Source organism: Vanellus vanellus, assembly GCF_965231255.1.
Source record: "Vanellus vanellus genome assembly, contig: HAP1_SCAFFOLD_2122, whole genome shotgun sequence".
NCBI lineage: Eukaryota > Metazoa > Chordata > Aves > Charadriiformes > Charadriidae > Vanellus > Vanellus vanellus.
In genome coordinates, this window is record NW_028127635.1 from 1 (window position 1) to 18253 (window position 18253).

General features: G+C 55.2%; 1 protein-coding gene and 1 long non-coding RNA gene across 2 annotated transcripts; one reads left to right on the forward strand and one right to left on the reverse strand.

Annotated features, from left to right (window-relative positions):
- Positions 1–2042: 2042 nt before the first annotated feature.
- Positions 2043–3411, forward strand: LOC309685141 (microtubule-associated protein 1 light chain 3 alpha-like; the record flags this gene model as incomplete). The annotated part of the gene is made up of 2 exons (XM_082500947.1): positions 2043–2149; positions 2673–3411. Coding segments are annotated over 2 exons (270 nt in total), but the record flags the coding sequence as incomplete, so codon positions are not given.
- A 9306-nt stretch (positions 3412–12717) lies between these two features.
- On the reverse strand, positions 12718–17922 carry LOC309685140. The gene is made up of 3 exons (XR_014270407.1): positions 17798–17922; positions 15793–15935; positions 12718–12928 (listed from the first exon to the last, which is right to left on the reverse strand). It is a non-coding gene; the product is annotated as an uncharacterized lncRNA (long non-coding RNA).
- Positions 17923–18253: the final 331 nt, after the last annotated feature.

An 18253-nucleotide genomic window follows, 5' to 3' on the forward strand; every position in this document is an offset into this window, starting at 1 on the left:
AAACAGGTGCTGTGTCGCTGCCCCTTTGTGCAAACTACTGCTAAAAACTGGAGGTCCCACTGTTGCCCCGGTGTTCCCCAGTGGGCAGAGCAGCATCCCCGTATGTGGCTGGTGTGAGCGTCCGGCCCCTTGAGGCTGTTCATCTCCCTATAGCCAAAACACTCATCTGTCCAAGTAAGACTCAAATTAAGGTAGGATGGTTCTGCTTGTCTTCGTCCTCCCTCCTGGAGGGAGGAGGGGACGTGAGCAGGTTGGTGAGGGGCATCCTGATGCGTGATTTACTCTGTTGTAGGAAATTGTTCTTTCATCAGGTCCCCATCTTGCAAAAGGGGCCGAAGGAGCAATACCCGCCTTTCCCTGGTCTTTTTTTCTCTGGCACCCTTGCTCCGTATCAAGAGGAGACGTGACCAATGTGAGAATACGTTGGTGGACTCGTGGGGGCCTTCATATGCTGCTTGTCCGGTGCTCAGCCTCCTGGGTTCCCCTGGTGTGAGCTTTGTCCAGAATGGGCTCTTCAGAGGGCAGTTAGGTGCAGAGCTCTCACCAAAGCGCCTCGCAGCCCTCCCTCATCCGGGAACTGCCCGCGACATAGCTTGGCCCACGCTGGTGGACCTTGAGATAAGCCCTGCGGTCTGGGGAACTCATCAGACATTCCCAGAATCCCAACCAGAGTGTCTGATTTGGCTTTGGTGTGGACAGGCAGCAGGAGTTCAATCGCTGCTGCTGATAGAGGCTGATCTGTCAACAAATGACTAAGGGAAAGGGAAATTAATGTTCCCAGAGGTTGGCCGGATCCTTTTGGCTCCACAGAGCCATCTTCTGGGCATCCTGATCTCTGCATGCTGCTCCATCCCTCCACTGACCAAAAGCATTTGCAGGCTCCCATATATTTTTGGAAAAGACCTGGGGAAAAAGATTTATGGGAACTCCTTGCCTTATTGTGAAAAATAACGTTCAGTCTCAGCTCGGAGAGGACGACAAACTGATTAGTGTACAAGTGTGTGTCTGCGGAGAAAACAACCAGGTACCGGAGAGGTGTGAAAGTCAGAGCGTCACTGTAATGGGAACATGTTGAGCTTAATAAGTAATATCGTTAATCATTTCAACTGCCCGCCGCCTTGTTCCTTAGAATACAAATAGTACATTTCCAAGCCGGTTTAGAATAGCAATGGTAGCTGTCAGCAGACACGCTTTAACAGAAGAAATTGATTAATTATAGGAGCAGGAAAACTGAACAGAAGTCATCGTTTTGCTGTTTCAGAATGTAGGTGAGGTCAGAGCTTTCCCAAGGAAGACCTCTTGCAGGGGAGGACGGGTTGGGCTGACCCGTGGTGGCAGTGTGCTGAAATGGCCCTGGAAGCCCATCGCACAGTTGTGGTGGCACACGGGAGGAGTGGCCGTGGGTTTCTGATCCTTTTTGGAGTCAGTGTGTCTGAGTGTTGACATGAGGAGCGGGAATGAAAAAATCCAAACTTCCTCTTTCTGAAGGAATACCTTGAGTGGCTTCACGGTGATTTCTAAAAGCTGCTTCTTTGGGAATATCAGCAGCTCTTCCTGAGCAAGCGGGGTGGTGCTGAACGGCAGCCGCCCGGAGTTGTGGCACAAAAGGGAAGGAAGACATCTCTTGCTGTGCGCCACGAGCTCGGTCCTTAGCTCAAGTCAGCAAACCCCGTGGGTTTGGTCAGTCTGAAAGTGATGTTAAAATACTCTTCTCGCCTCTTCCAGGTCTCCTGCGTGTCGGGGGAGGTAGCTAAATCAATCCGCTAATGCCTACTGTTTCTCGGCCAGCCGGAGCAGTGGATGCTTTACTTCTCTTGTCTCAGATGCTCTCCACCATCTGGCTGAGGCAGACAGATGGCTTTTTGCTGAAGAGCTGTCTGCAGCCAACCTGATGGTCACTGCTCTTGGCCTTTTTTTGGTTTTCCAGTGAGGGTGAAGCAAAGTGAGGCCTTACCTCAACTTCTCCACTCGTATTAGTTTGATTTGTGTTTGACCTTGAGGCCGGTGCTTGGGGCTAACCCTACCGTTGATTTTCTCCCCAGGTCATCATCGAACGCTATAAAGGGGAGAAGCAGCTGCCAGTGCTGGACAAGACCAAGTTCCTTGTCCCAGACCATGTCAACATGAGTGAATTGGTCAAAATAATCCGGTGAGTGGGGTGGCCCCAGCTGGCGTGCTGCGAACCTGTCCTCGCCCACAGGCCCTGAACCCAGAGCGGTGGGGTGAGGGTGAGGCAGAGGCAGCTCAGAGGGTGGGCATGGGGATGGGGACGTGGCAGCCACAGCATCTGTGTGTTGTGGTACAGACTGTTGGGGGGGGTTGAGGGGGAGCAGGTTCTTAGCATCTGCTGAAGGACCGTGACCTCTCCCTCATCAGGACGCTCTGTGAGCTGATGAGGGCGACTCCAGGCCTCTCCTTTTATCCTTCAGCTCATATGGAAGAGGTCCCTCTGCTTTGCTCTTGGAGTAAGGGGCTTTGCCGAGGAGTGCTGGCTCAGGAGGTCCTGAAGCCCCGAGCAGCTCAGCTGGGCTCAGACACCATGTCCAGAGCCCATGGGAGCGGGTCCCGGCTCCGCGGGCGTAGGAGCAGCACTGCTGGGGGAGGTGGACCTCGCTGTCCCAGCGCCTGCCCCCCTGGTGCTGACCCAGGCCCTCCTGCCCTTGCTCCCACAGGCGTCGCTTGCAGCTGAATCCCACCCAGGCTTTCTTCCTGCTGGTGAACCAGCACAGCATGGTGAGCGTCTCTACGCCCATCTCGGAGATCTACGAGCAGGAGAAGGACGAGGATGGCTTCCTCTACATGGTCTATGCTTCCCAGGAGACCTTTGGCTACTGAAGCCTGCTGAGAAGTGGCATGTGGAGACAGATGAACTGTGGCGCACAGGCCCCCGGCCTTGGAAGACGACACAACCAGAAGCTGACAAGAGGGGGACTGTGCTGACTCTCCCTTTCCCTCCCTCCCTCCCCTGCCCACCACCCCCTCACCAAAGAGGCTCGTGGCGTGTGTTGGACTCGCACAACCCTTCACCTCCGTGTAGACTAGTCCCGCTCCCTCCACACACATGCACCCGCCTGCGTGCGGACGTACAGGCGCCCGCGCGCACGCGTGGGGACCTCAGCTCCCCGTCCCGTCCCTGTCGTGTCCCTTACAGCTGCTGTCGCTGTGCTCTGTGTGCCCGCGCGCGTGTGTAGCCTGCTGCCAAAGGAGATCGGCCGGTGGTGGAGAGAGGACGGGGCACTGCCGCCTTCGCTTTCGGCACAGGGAGAGCCGCCGGCTCCTTCCGAGACACTAATAAAGGGCAGGAGGTCTGCAAAAGCAGCAAACAGATGTTACCGTTGCTCCCGAGTTTTAATTGATTTTAATTACACCCATATCAGATTCTTGGTGCTACTGAGTAGATGTAGGCGTCTCTGTAGGCTGATTTATTTTATTGGGGGGTTTTGGGATAAGAGGTAATCTTTCCTGTATTCTGTAGGTAAATAAATCCGGCTTCATTGCACTTTAAAGCATAGTAGATGTCAGAGTGGAATTTACTTTTAATTTATACAGGTTTGCCATATATAGTGCTGCTCCTCTGTTGATAGTTGTACCTAGATTGTCTTTGTTTCCTTTTTTTTTTTTTTTTTTTGAATAAAATTGATTTCCCTTCTCTGTCTCCCCATTGCATGCAATTTTTCAGTCTCAGTGTGGCAAAGACTTCGCTCAAGGAATGTACTGATTTATATTTGCTATGTTCCCGTTCCTGTTTCTCATGTATTATACCAAAAAAATGTATATGATAAATTCCCACCCAGTTTAATCTATACAAAGGTATATATATATAAATATATATATAAAATAAACGTAAATTCAAGTGGTGTCTTGTAGGAATGTTCTGTTCCCATCTCATTTGTCTCTGTTGATGTCCCTCGTGCCTATCAAGTAAGAGTGCTGCGTGTTCCCCGGCTCGCTGGCGCGTTGTGTTCCTGCCCAGGTTTTGGAGCTCGTTAGTCCGAGCTGTGCCGAAGGCGGGTGGCTGAGGTGGAAGCTGGGCTCGGAGGACAGAGCGCTGGATAGTGATGGGGGAGATGTGGGTGTCCTTGCCCCGCCTGGGACGTAGTGTTGGGTAAATCTCTTGTCCTGTGACCAAGTTTCCTCATCTGGGGAAAAAAAAAATTGAGGTGGAGGGCATTTGCAAAGTCACTTCTTTTAAAGGAGACTTTGAGCAGTGCAGGAAATCTCCCCGAGCGCTCAGCCAGAACTGGTTTCCTACCACAGGCAGAGGCTGATGGCAATTTAGCATTCCAGGGTGTTCCCCTGCCCCTCGGCTGGCTCTGCTCCCTTTGCTCTGCCCGGCGGCGAAGTGGAGAAGCGTTTAGATGCTCTTTGAGTTGCAGTTGACTCTCTTGTTTATGTCCTACGCCTGCAGGGGCTCTGCTGTCCCGGGAAGGAGCTGGTGTAAGGGACAGACCCAGCAGAGTGCACGCAGGTGGGTAAGCGCCGAAGAAGGATGGTGGGAAGCCAGCTGGGAGCACGGCACCCAGCGGAGCGTAGGCGAGAAGAACAGTTGCCCCCCCCCCCCCCCCCAGGGCCGGGCAACTGGAGCAGCGATGGGGGTTGCCCCTTGTTGAGCACCAACCTCGCAGTATTTAAACGCTAGTTCCTGAGCTAAGGTCCTCTCCCACCCGCCTCCCTGTGGGATGGGCTCCTGCAGGTGATGGAGCTGTGCCTTCAGCGGCCCTGCAGCAGCGTCAGCCCAGCAGGAGTTGGCAAAGGAGTTTCTGTGGAAAGGGACCGGCGAGTCCTGGTGGACAACAGGACGCCCACGAGCCAGCAATGTGCCCTGGTGGCCAAGAAGGCCAACGGTATCCCGGGGTGCATCAAGAAGAGTGCGGCCAGCAGGGCGAGGGAGGTCATCCTCCCCCTCTGCTCTCCCCTGGTGAGGCCACATCCGGAGTACTGTGTCCAGTTCAGGGCTCCCCGGGTCAAGAAGGACAGGGAACTGCTGGAGAGGGTCCAGCAAAGGGCTACAAAGATGATGAGGGGACTGGAGCATCTTTCTTATGAGGAAAGGCTGAGGGACTTGGGGCTTTTTAGTCTGGAGAAGAGAAGACTGAGGGGGGATCTTACCAATGCTTATAAATCCTTCAATGGAGGGTGCCGGGGGATGGGAACAGTGTTTCCAGTGGTGCCCAGTGACAGGACAAGAGGGAACGAGCACAAACTTGAGCATAGGAAGTTCCACCTCAACCCGAGGAGGGACTTCTCTCCTGTGCGGGCGGCAGAGCACTGGCACAGCTGCCCAGAGAGAAGGGGGAGTCTCCCACTCTGGAGCCATCCCAAACCCACCTGGATGCCGTCCTGTGCAACTGCTGGAGGTGCCCCTGCTCTGGCGGGGGGTGGGACTGGGGGAGCTCCACAGGGCATTTCCAATCCCCACCATTCTGTGATTCTGTAATTGCCAGAGGGATGCCAGCGCTACTGCTCCCAGGGAAACCAGCCCCACAGCCCCGTGCCCTCCGCCAGCAACAGGCGGCAGCAGGAAGCGCTCTGGGAACCCTGCTTGATGGGGGCTGGTGTTATCAGCCCGACTTCCAAACCTACTTTGCCTTCACTGCTGATGTAACCCTCTCTCTTCAGCCTCTGCAGGTGGTCCTTGCGTTTGTGGTACCCAGAGATGCGGGTCGTGCAGGCTGTTGTATTCCGTGCTCAGCAGGTGGCAGAGTGGGTCTCCCAGATTGAAATAACCAGAGGGCTGGTGGAGCTGTAAGAGAGATTTTCCAGAGTGTGAAGGAGGCAGGAGAGAGCAGCAAAGAGGTGCCAAGCAGTACTTGTGAAAAGGTAAAGGTCGTTTGTAGACCAGCGCTCCTCTCCATCCTCCTGAAGGCACAGAGAACACCACAGCCAGCCTGCGGGGCCAGGCTGGACTGGGCTGGGCTGTGATGGGGTGGGGGAGAGAAGACAAACCCCACCAGCCAAGTAGGCATCTCAGGCCACCGGGAAGAACTGCAGACCTTGCCACAACAGAAATGAACCGTCAGAGTGAAAAGTTCAAGCCCGGCGGTTCAAACGCAGGACATGGACAACGCACTGCAAACAGTCTCCTGGGGCTTAGGCAGGCCCAAGGGGTGCGTCGACTAACTCTGCCTCCAGGAAGGCTCTGCCTTCGGAAAAATGCACCCCAAGCTGGAGTAGGAGGAGGACACTGCGTGCATTCCCCCAGCAGAGAAGCCCAAGGTTTTCCAAATACGGCAGCAAGGCAAGTGGGAGAAGGTTGGACTCTCCTTCGAGAGTGCCCCGGAGCCTGGCTGGACGTGGCTGGATGAGCTGCAGGGGCACATTGCCCTGGCACCCGGACACACTGCCGTTTGCTGCAGGCAGGGCCCCGGCCCCCCGCTTGCACGCTGCCAGAAAGCAGTCCAGAAAGCTGACAAGTCCTCCTTTTTGTCCCCACGCCAGGGAGCCAGGAGATTCCCTCTACTCCCCAGCACTGCAAGATTGAAGGGCTGCAGGGCCCCCTGTAGAACAGGTGGCCGCAAGGACTTCTTTGAATGGCAGGGACTCCGTAAAAGAGGAGAGCTTTTCTACCCCTCCCCTCTTCCTTTACCTTTTCCCCCAGCTTTGTCCTGCAGAAGACAGGCTGGGAGCCGCGCAGCAGAGGGATCTTGACCCCGAGCGGGAGGTCCAGCAGATCTCCCACACAGCATCCCCCAGGGGAGGGAGGTGTCCAGCGCCCCAAGGAGATGAGACGGTTTGGGGGAAACAGAACCTGGGCTGCCCCACGCACCGCCGGGGCCATCCTTCCTCAGAATCTGCTGATTTTTGGAAACGGTCCAGAGCAGACTGCCGAGTTGGAAGGTGTCAAACATCACCTTACCCAAACAGCCTTTGAAGTGGATCCAAGAGCAGCTGCACCCACTGGGGCTTTCGTGCTCCCCAGGGTGACACAGGGGGCACCTGCACCGTGAGGGAGGAAGAAGGATGAGCACTCTCATTGGGAACTCATTTTTCGTTTGCTCATAAGAGCTCTAATTAAGTGTTACAGGTTGTAAGTTATGAAACCTCATGATGAGAGTGGTGAATAAGTGAATTCACCTCATAGCCGAGAGTGGGGGCGAAGGGGACTGAGCCGTTTGCTGTGGGTTTTGTAGTTCATGAGCTCACGAAACAAAGTTTTATTCACAGAGTACGTTGTCCTCTAAATCTGAAGACTCCTCTCCTCCTGCGCTTCTTCCCGTGTGGCCAACAGGTCGGGGAAGTGATTCTGCCCCTCTCCTCCACTCTCGTGAGACCCCACCTGGAGTACTGCCTCCAGCTCTGGAGCCCCCAACATAAAAAGGACATGGAGCTGTTGGAGCGGGTCCAGAGGAGGGCCACAAAATGATGAGAGGGCTGGAGCCCCTCTCCTATGAGGAAAGGGTGAGAGAGTTGGGGTTGTTCAGCCTGGAGAAGAGAAGGCTCCGGGGAGATGTTAGAGCCCATTCCAGTCCCTAAAGGGACTACAGGAGAGCTGGGGAGGGACTTTCTACTAGGGCATGTAGCGATAAGATGAGGGGGAATGGCTTTAAACTGGAAGAGGGGAGATTTAGATTAAACATTAGAAAGAAATTTCTCACTTTGAGGGCGGTGAACCCCTGGCGCAGGTTGCCCCGAGAAGCTGTGGCTGCCCCATCCCTGGAGGTGTTCAAGGCCAGGTTGGACGGGGCTTGGAGCAACCTGGGCTGGGGGGAGGTGTCCCTTCCTATGACAGTGGAGTGGGAACTTGGTGATCTTCACGGTCCCTTCCAACCCCAACCATCCCATGATTCTATGATTTTCTTTTCTATCAGTGCACATAAGTCTGTTTCATTCACCCCAAGGGGTACATAAAAATTGCCCCATGTTCCCTGTGAAGCTGCAGCCCCTTCAGGGGTCGTCCCCATCGCCCACGGCGCAGGCGGCACCCTGAGCACCTGTTGCCATGGCCCGTGTTCCATCCACAACTGCCAGTGCCCAACGAGTCCAGTGCAGCGCATCTCCCTGCTCCCCCCGCAGCCCTTCTCCCCTGCTCCTGACACCTCGCACCCCCGACCCAGCCCTTCCCGCCTGTTCCCATCCGCTCACTCCCCTCTCTCTGCTGCTATCAGGGTGGCACTGTGGAGGCCCCCTAAAGAGGAGGCTTGTTCTGCTGCTGGTATGGCACCGCCACAGGGAAGTGGGCACCCTCTCACTGCCCGGGCAGGCTGGAGCAGGCAGGGATGGGGTGGGATGGGGACCCTGCTCTGGGGAGCTCGAGGGGCAGGAGCTTGGCTTGGCCTCTCCACACAGCCCTGCAAGGCCACGGGCTGGGAGAAGCCCTTCTGTGCTGCCGGTGCCCTGCTGCAACGGAGCATCCCTGGGTGGGGGACCTGTACACAGGGGAGCCCCAGGTGCCCAGGCTCACTCCGCAGGGATGCTCGCCAGGAGCAGCCAGGTCCTGCCCGCAGCCTGAGCTGGTGCCTCCTCTGCCCCTTTCCAGGCTGGATCCATGGGACCTGCAGTGCCTGCCAACAGCGTGGCTTTTGGAAGAGAGGAAGAGATGGAAGTGGACGTGGTGGTAGAGGAAGAGGTAGAGATGGAGGTGGACATGGAGATGGAGGAGAAGATGGAGGTGGAGGGTGAGATGGACGAGGAGATGGAGGTAGATGGGGGTACAGACGAGCAGATGGAAGTAGATGAAAAGACAGAGGAGCAGACGCCCATGGAGATAGACCAGCCAGCAGCAGGACAGGCATGTGCTCCCCATCCACTGCTCGCAGGGAGGGAGGGTCGCCTGCCACCAGGCTGGGGCTGGGGCTGGGGCTGGGGCTGGGGCTGGGGCTGGGGCTGGGGTGGGTGGTCCCTGCTTGCAGGGACGCTGTGCCCGGTGCCCTCGTCCTGGCAGCAGAAACTCCACCACTGCGCTGCTATGAGCACCCATCTGCTTTGGGAAGGCAGCGGTTCCTTAGGGCCGGGCAAGCCCAGTCTCCCCCGAAGCCCAGCCGGGGCTCAGTGCTGGTGGCACAGTCCCACTCTCCCCAGCGTGTCCTGGGGCTGTGGCACAGCGAGTGCCCATCGGGGCCAACCCCGACCCAAAGCAGCTGCTGCCGCTGAGCGGGCTCGGGACCCCCCAGCTCTGCCAGGCGAGGGGCTGCTCGTTAGCCAAACGACCGTGCCGCTTGCTTTCCTTGCAGGGCCAGCAGAGATGCGGGGACCGGCGGCAGAGGAGGGGAGGTTTGAAGAGGAGGAATTGTACATAGTTGGTGTTCACTTTGTTTTCATTTTTGTAAATAGTTGTTGTTCGAGTTGCTTTTTGTAAACAGTTGTTGTTGGACTTGTTTTTTGTAAATAAAGCGTTTTCTTCCTGTCTCTCAGCCCCAAGCTCCCGCGGCATTGGCTCGGGGCACCCGTGGCCTTTGCAGAGTGGTGGTTCCCAGCTGCTCTGGGTTCCCGGGGCTGGAGGGGGCTGGGAGTGCTGGCACGGCCGCCCCGCGGGCAGGGGGTCCCTGTGCAGAGAGGGGGTCCCGCTTACGGAGGTGAGGGCACTGGGCGGCAGCGGGGTTCCCGGGCTGCTGGAGAGCGGTGTCCCCAACAGCAAAGCTGTCCCCAGCAAAGCGTCACCTCTGCCGTGCCCGAGCCCTGCCGCACTGCCACCAAAGCGGGCAGGAGACCTTCTGCTCCCTTTCCTGCTGGGGGGAAAGAAAAGGGACTGGTGGGGTACGAGCCAGGATGAGGCCACAGAGGTGCCAAAGCTTTAAGGTCGTGAAGCTGCACACGCTCAGGTCTGCTTCCCGTCCTGCACCGCTTTCCCCTCTGCCCTGAGAAGAGACTAAGCCCGAAGCAGAGCAGTCTGTGCCCTGCCCGCATTACTGCTACTGGCAGCAGCCCTGGCCCCCAGTGCCCACTCAAGGGGACATGAGCAGTGGGCCGGGGGTGCTGGTGGTGGGTGTGGGGCGCCCCAACTGCCCCGGCATGGGCTCCCGGTCCCGGCAGAGCCGTGCTTTCGGGCTCTCTGCAAACGCAGGCAGGGCTGGGCATGGGCACAGCATGGCAGAAGGTTGGTGTGCGTCCTGCGGGGAAGGGGGAGCTCATCGTGCCCGGGTGGCACCGGCACTGCGGTGGCCCAGGGGTGGCCAGGTCCCCCCGGGAGCGAGGTGGGCTCCGTCCCCAAGGTGTGGGTGCTCTCGCTGACCCCCTGGGTGGCTGGCAGGGCACCTGGCCGGGCTGCTGACTTCGGGCACTGCCTGTGCCAACATGTACCAAGGCTTCTGGAACAGCATCCTCAAGCTGGGGGCAAACATGGCCACGTACGAGGGGGCCGGCACGGATCTGCAGGGCTTGCACCGAGTCTGTGGGTGAGTACAACCCCGCGCCAGGACCCCCTGCATGTCCCACCCAGTGGGGCTGTTCCCTGGAGGACGGTGGGTTGGGGGTTTCTCCGTGGTGCACGGCCAGCATGGCCTTTGGGCACTGCCCCTGTGCCATGTGCTGCTGTCCGACTTCTCCTCCTGCTCTGCTGGGTCCCAGCGGTGTGTGCAGATACACATGTGCTCCCCACCTTGCTCCGGTTTCAGACAGACCCAGTGAGCTCCTGTCCCTGTCCCTGCCCCTGCTCTTCCTCAGCCCCACCGGTACCTCTCCTCAGGACCACTTCTGAGTCCAGCTTTGGGTCCTGCTCCCCGGGACACCCGGATGGACCCAGCTGGAGGGGCAGTGGGTGGCCGGGAGTGTGGCCCTGGGCACAGTCACAGGAACAAATTCAGCTGCTGGGGACAGAGGACGGTGCTGCTGCCGGTGGCCCCTCGGCTCAGTCCTGCCATCTCCTGTCAGCATCGTCTCCCTCCTCACGAGTGAATTACTTTCTTCTTTGGGGAAGAGGGGGCTGTAAAATGGCGAGCCCCCAGATAGCCCCAGCTACCCATCCTCTGCTTTAGTCACACCGCTGTGGGGCTCAGCTGTGGAGAGCTGGCGTGTCCTAAAACCGGAGTGGGTTTCAGTGTGCCCTAGACGTGTTTGCTTTTTGGCATGTCCCAGGGCCACTCATTTTCCTTCCTGGCCCCCGCGTTTGCTTTCAAGTCCCCTCACGACCCCTCCATGTGCCTTTCGGTGCCTCCCAGAGCCCCCCACTCACCCCCAGTCCCCCCTCCCACACACAGCGCACACTAGAGCTGTTAAAACTTGCACGGTTTATTCTGCTCCTTGCCATGCCACGCAGCCGGCAGTGAGCACAGCCCTGCCTCCGTCTGCCCCGGCCCGGGGGGCTGAGCGCGGGGGGCTGAGCTGGGCGCCCATTAACAACCCCCCACCAAAGCGCTAACAGCAGTGCAGTAAGGCAAACGTTTTAATTGTCCAGAAAGAAAGAAGAGCTGTTTACACAACCGCCTGGGCACGTCCGTCTCTCAGTTGCTCTGTCCCAGGTGCGGTTTGGCTTCGACGTGGTGACATTCCCAGCCCTTCGGAGTGTTCTTGAGCTGAGTGCGGGAGCGGGCTGCCCGCTGCCCCGACACCGGCGAGGCGGCTTTCGCCCTGCGGTTACCGCTTCCCTGCCACCACGCAGCCAGCAGAGCGAGAAGCCAGCCTGGTGGCTTTGCCCTGGTGTGTCACATTCATGGGGTCAGCAGCAGCTCTGCAGGGAGTAGGTCTGAGCACAGCGGGAGGGGAGCGGTGGGGGAACCAAAGGGCACTGCTTTAACCGAGTCCTCCGCGCACAGCCACAAGACACCATCACTGTACCTGCAAGAGGGTAACACGGGGAAGTGCATGTCCCATAGTGTTACGTGCCTGTGGAACACCTGGAGCCCAACAACTCCGCAGCAGTGGTATCTGAGGCTCCTTCTGGATTTGGTCTGGCACCTTAAAGGGGAGATTTTGACACCTCCTGGTCCCTAGCCCGGGCAGGCAGCGCGCTCGTCCCACACCCAGGCTGCTGCCTCAAGTGAACACAACGTTACGGTGTGAGCCCCGCACTGCCAAGCTTTGTTACCCTACAGAAACGAGGAGCAGCGGGAATCTATCTCCACAGTAGCGTTCCTTCTTCCGAGTCCCTGTCATGCCTCTGTGCAGTTCCTGACATGGAAGTGTCTGTGTCGCTTCAACGGGATACAGCAGTTACCCGGTACCCACCCTGCTCCTGCTTTCACCCCAAATCCAGTTTTGCTTTCACCCCCCATCCAGTGCTTAGTAGTGTTTGAGCTCCAAGATTACCTGTGGCAGCAGCTTCAGCTGTCCCCCTTCCAACAGGTCACCCTTGGTCCCCATTTGTTTCACAGCAGCCACTGTGCCTGAGCACACGTGATTTTTTCCAGATCCCACACCAGTAGGAGAACCGAGAAATGGCACCTGCCTCCAGGGCTTAGGCACCGGGTACCCAGAGGTTGCCTTGTGCCAAGGAGGAGCATTACTGGTCAAAGCAGCGAAGGGGAAATTTCCAGGAGAAGCAAACATCTCCAAGAAGCAGTGATTTTCAAGTGAACCGTTTATGGCCTGAGCTCTTTCTGAGCCAGAGATTCAGCCCTGGTTTTAGCTCAGACACTTTCTCCAGTTCCTGCTGGACTGCCCGGAGTTGATGGCTGAGGTTGCAGTGAAAAGCACAGCTGAGGGAAGAAGGGAGATGCTCCAATGGAGGCACTGCAGCTCCTACTTGTAGCTCTTACAGTCTCTGCTCTGAGCCCACAGCTCAGGAGGGCATTCCCAGAAGAACCTCAGCCCTTTTTTTCAGTAGGTATCATTCCCAAAGTCAAGATCTCATTCAGGGAACCTTCCCCACCCACCCCACATACCCTAAGCTTTGCATGGTCCTTAGAGCGGTCCATGTCCCAGGGAAAGGCGGGCACAATCCTTATTTCAAAACAAGCATGGCTTCTGTCCCATCTTGCCTTGTCAAGTGGAGTCCGTGAGTGAGGTAGTACTCCCGCCGGAGGAAGGCATAGAAATAATCCGAGATGAGCAGGATCTGCAGAAGTGAGATGTTCAGACATATTAGCAATGCTTCAGAATAAGGAATAAAAAGGGACATGTGTTTGATGGACCCTAAAGGGGTTTAAGAAGTTCATCGTGCATTGTGAGAGGAGACACTGTGATCCTGTGAACACTCCTTGGCCATTGCCTTTGCAGCATTAAGCCACGGGAGACTTAAACTAATCTATTTGTTGTGCTACCAGTGGGTTCTCACAGACATCGCCGCCAAGGAGACAACAGCTCCACCAACTGGTCAGAATATGTGACAATGACAGCTCCATCTGTGCCACAGCTCTACAGACCATCTCAACCTCACCCACAGGACTCCTTCCATGCAAGCACTGTCATGCAGCTCAGCTCAAATGCCAGAGGTCTCCTGCTGCTGATTGCTATTAAGCACTTTTCAGAAGTTTTTCAACAGCCTTTTCTACTCAGAGCGGGTACGAAGCTTGCAGGCAGCAGCAGGAACACCACAGCTCCCCGGGTCAGCCTTAGCAAACAGAAGCTTTAGCGGTTTAACAAAATAATACTTACCAGGCTCAGGGGTGAAGAGAAGGGCTGAAATGTCATGGCTGTGGCTTCACAGTACAACGTTCAGGAGCAACACCAGATAAAAGCCCTTATCCCACCCCCATCACGTCTGCATCTCCCTCCTGCCCCCGTGCTGTCGTGCCCTCTGTGGGGCGGCCAACCCCGGGTACACGTCTGCACACTGTCCCCCTGTGAGTGAGCAGCGCTGGCCGTCCCCCAGATTCTCCCCTGCCCCCGGTCAGAGCGTGCGGCCGCACACAGAGCTGCGGGCACTGTCCCGTGTTGTCGGGAGGTGGCATACCCCGGGCTGGTACTGCCACCAGCCACGTTGTTGTGTTAAATCACAACTGAAGTGCTTTGCAAGAGAACCGCAGCGCCCGTGGAAACCTGATGTGGCAATCACAAGGTCCTTCCCCCACTCAGCGCCACTTTGGCTGCACCGAGGCACCGCAGCGTGACAGCTCCCTTGCCTAAAAGCACCGAGAACGCCAGGGTGGGTCTCAGTGGTGTCTCTACAGCAGCCAGCTGCCTTTGCAGGGGCAGGCTGGGGTGCTGCAAGCGCAGGCAGTGACGGCTCAGTAGTGCCATTTGTCATTTACCTTCTTGTAGTGCCACCCTTCCCCAGGAACGCTGACCTCCTCCATCTGGAAATAGTGTCACATAACTTGAGCAGAAAACCTTTCAGCGCCAGACCAAACTAGTAGTTTTTGTCCTAATGTCCGGATGCCACTTAGTGCATCACTTTGGCACAATGTGCTCACCCTTTTCCCCGGGGAATTCACTCCGGGGAGAGCCCCACCTGACGTACGCCGCAGTGCTAAGGGGACAGAGGGAGGGTCGGGCTGCCAACCAGAGCCCGCCTGGGTTACTGTGCCACACAGCTGCTGCGGAGAAGGCTCAGTGGCAGGATGGGAGGATATGGAGGACTGTGCGGGGACTGAGGGAAAGAGAAACGGGGCTGCTGACGTCAGAGGAGAAAGCGGGAAGGAGAACAGAGAGCGAAGGGTAGAGGTGCCCAGGGAGAGTGAGAACAGCCATGCTTAGTCTGTCCACTTGTTTGCTGAACACCGTGGCTGACTACTGACATGCTACATCAATATGGCTGATTTTATTTTTAACTAAACTTCTCCGCGGATGTCTTAATGGGAAAAGAAAGAGCTGAGGTCAGTGGGGATGAGGGTTAGTTCTTTCTCACAGGGAAATCAGAATGGAGGTTTTTGCTCTGTTTGCATTTACACAGAGCACAAGACCTCGCAGGATCTGCGATGACTTCCTCAGGCAGGAGATTAAAATCCTCTTAGAATACCAATACCTGCCATCTGTAATTTAAGTTTTACTATGCCTTTCATTCCATAGCAACACCGTGTAGTTACAGCGCTAATGAACCACTCCCAATTTCCTATAAGCGCTTCTTCGTCGTATCTCTGTTCTCTCTCTCACCCCACTCACTGCATGGAATCGCTTCTTGCTTTCACAGAACGGGTGTCTGTCCCCGTTTATGGAGGTGGTGGGGGATGTACAAGCAGGTGATATTCAGCCCTCTAGTGAGGGTGATACTTGGTGATATTTGCTCCTCTAGTTTTAGGGGAAGCAGACAAATGTAAATGGCTGAGGCACATTCAAAATAAAGGCAACTTTAACACGAAATGAACATTCTGCTCATCCCCATGTGAAACTGAGCACAGAGCAGCACAGAAACAGCACAGAGAAGAGGAAGGGAACCTTAGAAAAGGTTGTGTTAACTGTGTACGTTGAATCCCAACCCCCAGGGGTGCCAAGCTCTGTTTTCCCTAAGGCTGGATAAAGTCATGTATCTTGAATGGCCTTGAGAGAAGCAGGGAGAGCAAGCCCTGGCACGACTGGGACCCTGCATGTGCCCACAACCCTACGTCTCAGTGAGGTATAACGCTCAGAAAAATCACTGCCACGTCCCCATGTACAGTTCTCATTTGCCTGTCGTCTGGCCCCACTGCTGCTGCCCCATGGGTTTTCCCACTTCCCCTCTTAGCTCACCTTCTCCGTTCACATGTGCTCTTAGTCCTGCCGTACCAAAACGCTTTTCTCTGCTATCAAATGACAGACCATGCAACTTGCAGTACAGCCTAGTTGGATTGTTAAGCTATAGCTCAAATACCACAAGAACTCTCTCCCATCAGGTTGCCAGAAGGTGAGGACTAGGCAGATTCCAGCTGGAGCAAGGAGAGGCAGGGAGCTGCTGCGCAGGACTAAGCAGGATGCAAAGAATCCTGCAGAATTCACTGTTGCTGACAGGAGACCCGATCCAGTGACCTACCCAAAGTTTAACCTCGTTTACCTTGCTCTACTAACCTGCCCTATGTTGAAAGTCAACGTGATGGCATAATAAAAATTGGAGTTGGCACTTCCTGCATAAATCCATAGATGCCACAGAACGGGGAACAGGAGGGAGCAGACAATGAGCACACACGACAGGATGAAGATGTTCCGGAGGACTGCAAAAGAAAACCAAGCTGTTAAAACGATGCATTATTGAGCAGCCATGCTCACGCAACCAGCAGTGGTATTTAGGGTATGTGCAGTGGGGCAGAGGCACTCGCCAACACATACTTCTCTCCAACAACCTTTCACAGTTTGCTTTAATAATTTCCTGGCTAGCTTTTCTAAGAAATCCACTATATTTCCCTTTAAAATAAAGACTTCTGCCTTTGTTTGAATGTGACATCCTCATTTGTAGCTCTTTCCTTTTAGGTCCTGCTTCCAATCACTCTTCCTCGGAGGACCTGGCTTTTTGGTGCCTATGCTATAGTAACCAGCGGTTTTGAGAAGGGCCTTTCCACCAGCATCATGACTCAGAGAGCAGAGCACGCCGTTCCCCAGCCTCGTCAAGCTGACGGCAAAGGAAAAAAATGAACCTGTGGGCCATAGGAAAAGAGATACCTCCTCAGGAGGTGGTAAGGAAATGAAAGCACCAGAAAAGGAGGAAACTCACATAGGCCAAATGCGTTGACAAACACATGACCTCGGGAGGCGCAAGTGTGGCCAGAATCCATTAGTCTCCATGAGTGCATTAGATGGGCAAAACCAAGCACAACTTTGTCTAAAAGAGCTAGGAACTACTAGGCCAGAAGAGATTTTGTTTTCTGTGAACTATTTATGCCTGTCTTTTGGCAGCAGTATTATAATTCATCCCGGCACTTGTGTCGCTGGGCTTGGCTGAGGCTCAGCCAATGTCCCTGAAGGTAACTGGAAGACTCCCGATCATTCTGCAGCTGAAAGGAACCGTCTGACATTTAAGAGCACTGTCACATCCAAACCTGTTCACACCTACCTTTTTAAACTTCTTGTTCGGTAGGTCTATTCACTCACTGTGGGGTGGGAACATGTCCCAGACTGTCCCTCTCACTGGTCACAGTCCTCTTATCTGCATGCTCGGAATGTGCAACTGAACTACGCTGATTCAGCATTTCTCAGAAGTACATCACCTGCTACAGCTGCGACACGCTTGGGGCTACCCTGGGGCTTCCTGCCCTGTTTTATCACAGCTGCTGTGACCTTTGCTTTCCTTAGTCCGAAACTAAGAAAGCAGATGGTCTCCCAAGTCTCTTGACTCCCAATTATGTCTCCTGACATCAGGCGGGCTTAGCTGTCCATAAACACACTTGGCCTGGGTTAGAGAAGACTGCAGTAAAAGGCCCGGACAACCTCGCAGGGTTGGTCAAAGCAGTTGGTTTAAGCAAGAAACACCAGGAAAAACACAGGACTTCCAAATCGCTCCAGTGTAGCAGGTTCTAGAGACTGAGTCTGAAAATCACCAGGAAGCTCTCTGGTGATTTAAAGAACTAAAGAGGCTTTTTTCATGAAGCTTTTAAGAAAACTGGACAATTGCTTGGAGTAATTCAGTTACTTTCACTCTAAGCAAACAAGCAGATGCAAACCAAAGAACCACTGCAAGGTGCAGGATTTTAAGGTTGGGGGACTCACCAATTGCAGGAGCAGTGTTCAAATCACACAGCCTTAAATGAGAGTAAAGCATTTGAAGGATGGATGTACTTTAAATAAGCCACATCCCTTGTGCAGGACGGTAAAAGGTTTTTACAAAGGAAGTTAATCTTCAGATCAACTTGGTGAGAGCGGGAAGATAAGGCACAAGTGAAAAGTCCCTCCTTCACCAATTTCAATCCTAGCCCTAAAGATACATTAGAGACTATCACCAGAAAAATCAAGCCTCCTTCCAGACAACCCGAGGAGGCCGCAAGAGCCTCCGAACATGCGCCCGGTTTGGTTTAGTGGCAGCAATTATTGGACAGGCCCTTTCCCATCCCGGATAAGGAACAATCAAACACAAAGAACTTACATCTGTAAAGGTGGCTCCAGACTGGAAGGAACGCCATGTACAGTGCAATGTCTCCCACAGTGGGATAGGACTTGAAGATAGAAATGATTGCGATCTGGACAAACATGAAGAACACAGGGTGTTCCCTAGAAGGGATAAGACACAAAGGATAAGAGGACGCAGCAGGGTCTCTGGAAAATGGCAATAAACATCAGCAAGGGCACAAATGCACTGTGGAGTAGGCTCAGAGGGGCTCTCATACCCCTGTTCTCTCCAAACAAGCCCCTGAGTGCTGGGTGGGGTAGACCGAGCTGTTCTGCCCTCACACAGAGACTTAGTGCCTCAACTCAACATACATTTACACAGTTGGTCACCCGGGCTGCTCGTCCCCAGCTCTGTCCTGTTCACCGAAAAGCAACCGGCACCTCCTCTCTGAAGGTTATTTGGAGAGGCCCATAGTTATCCCTCTGGTACATC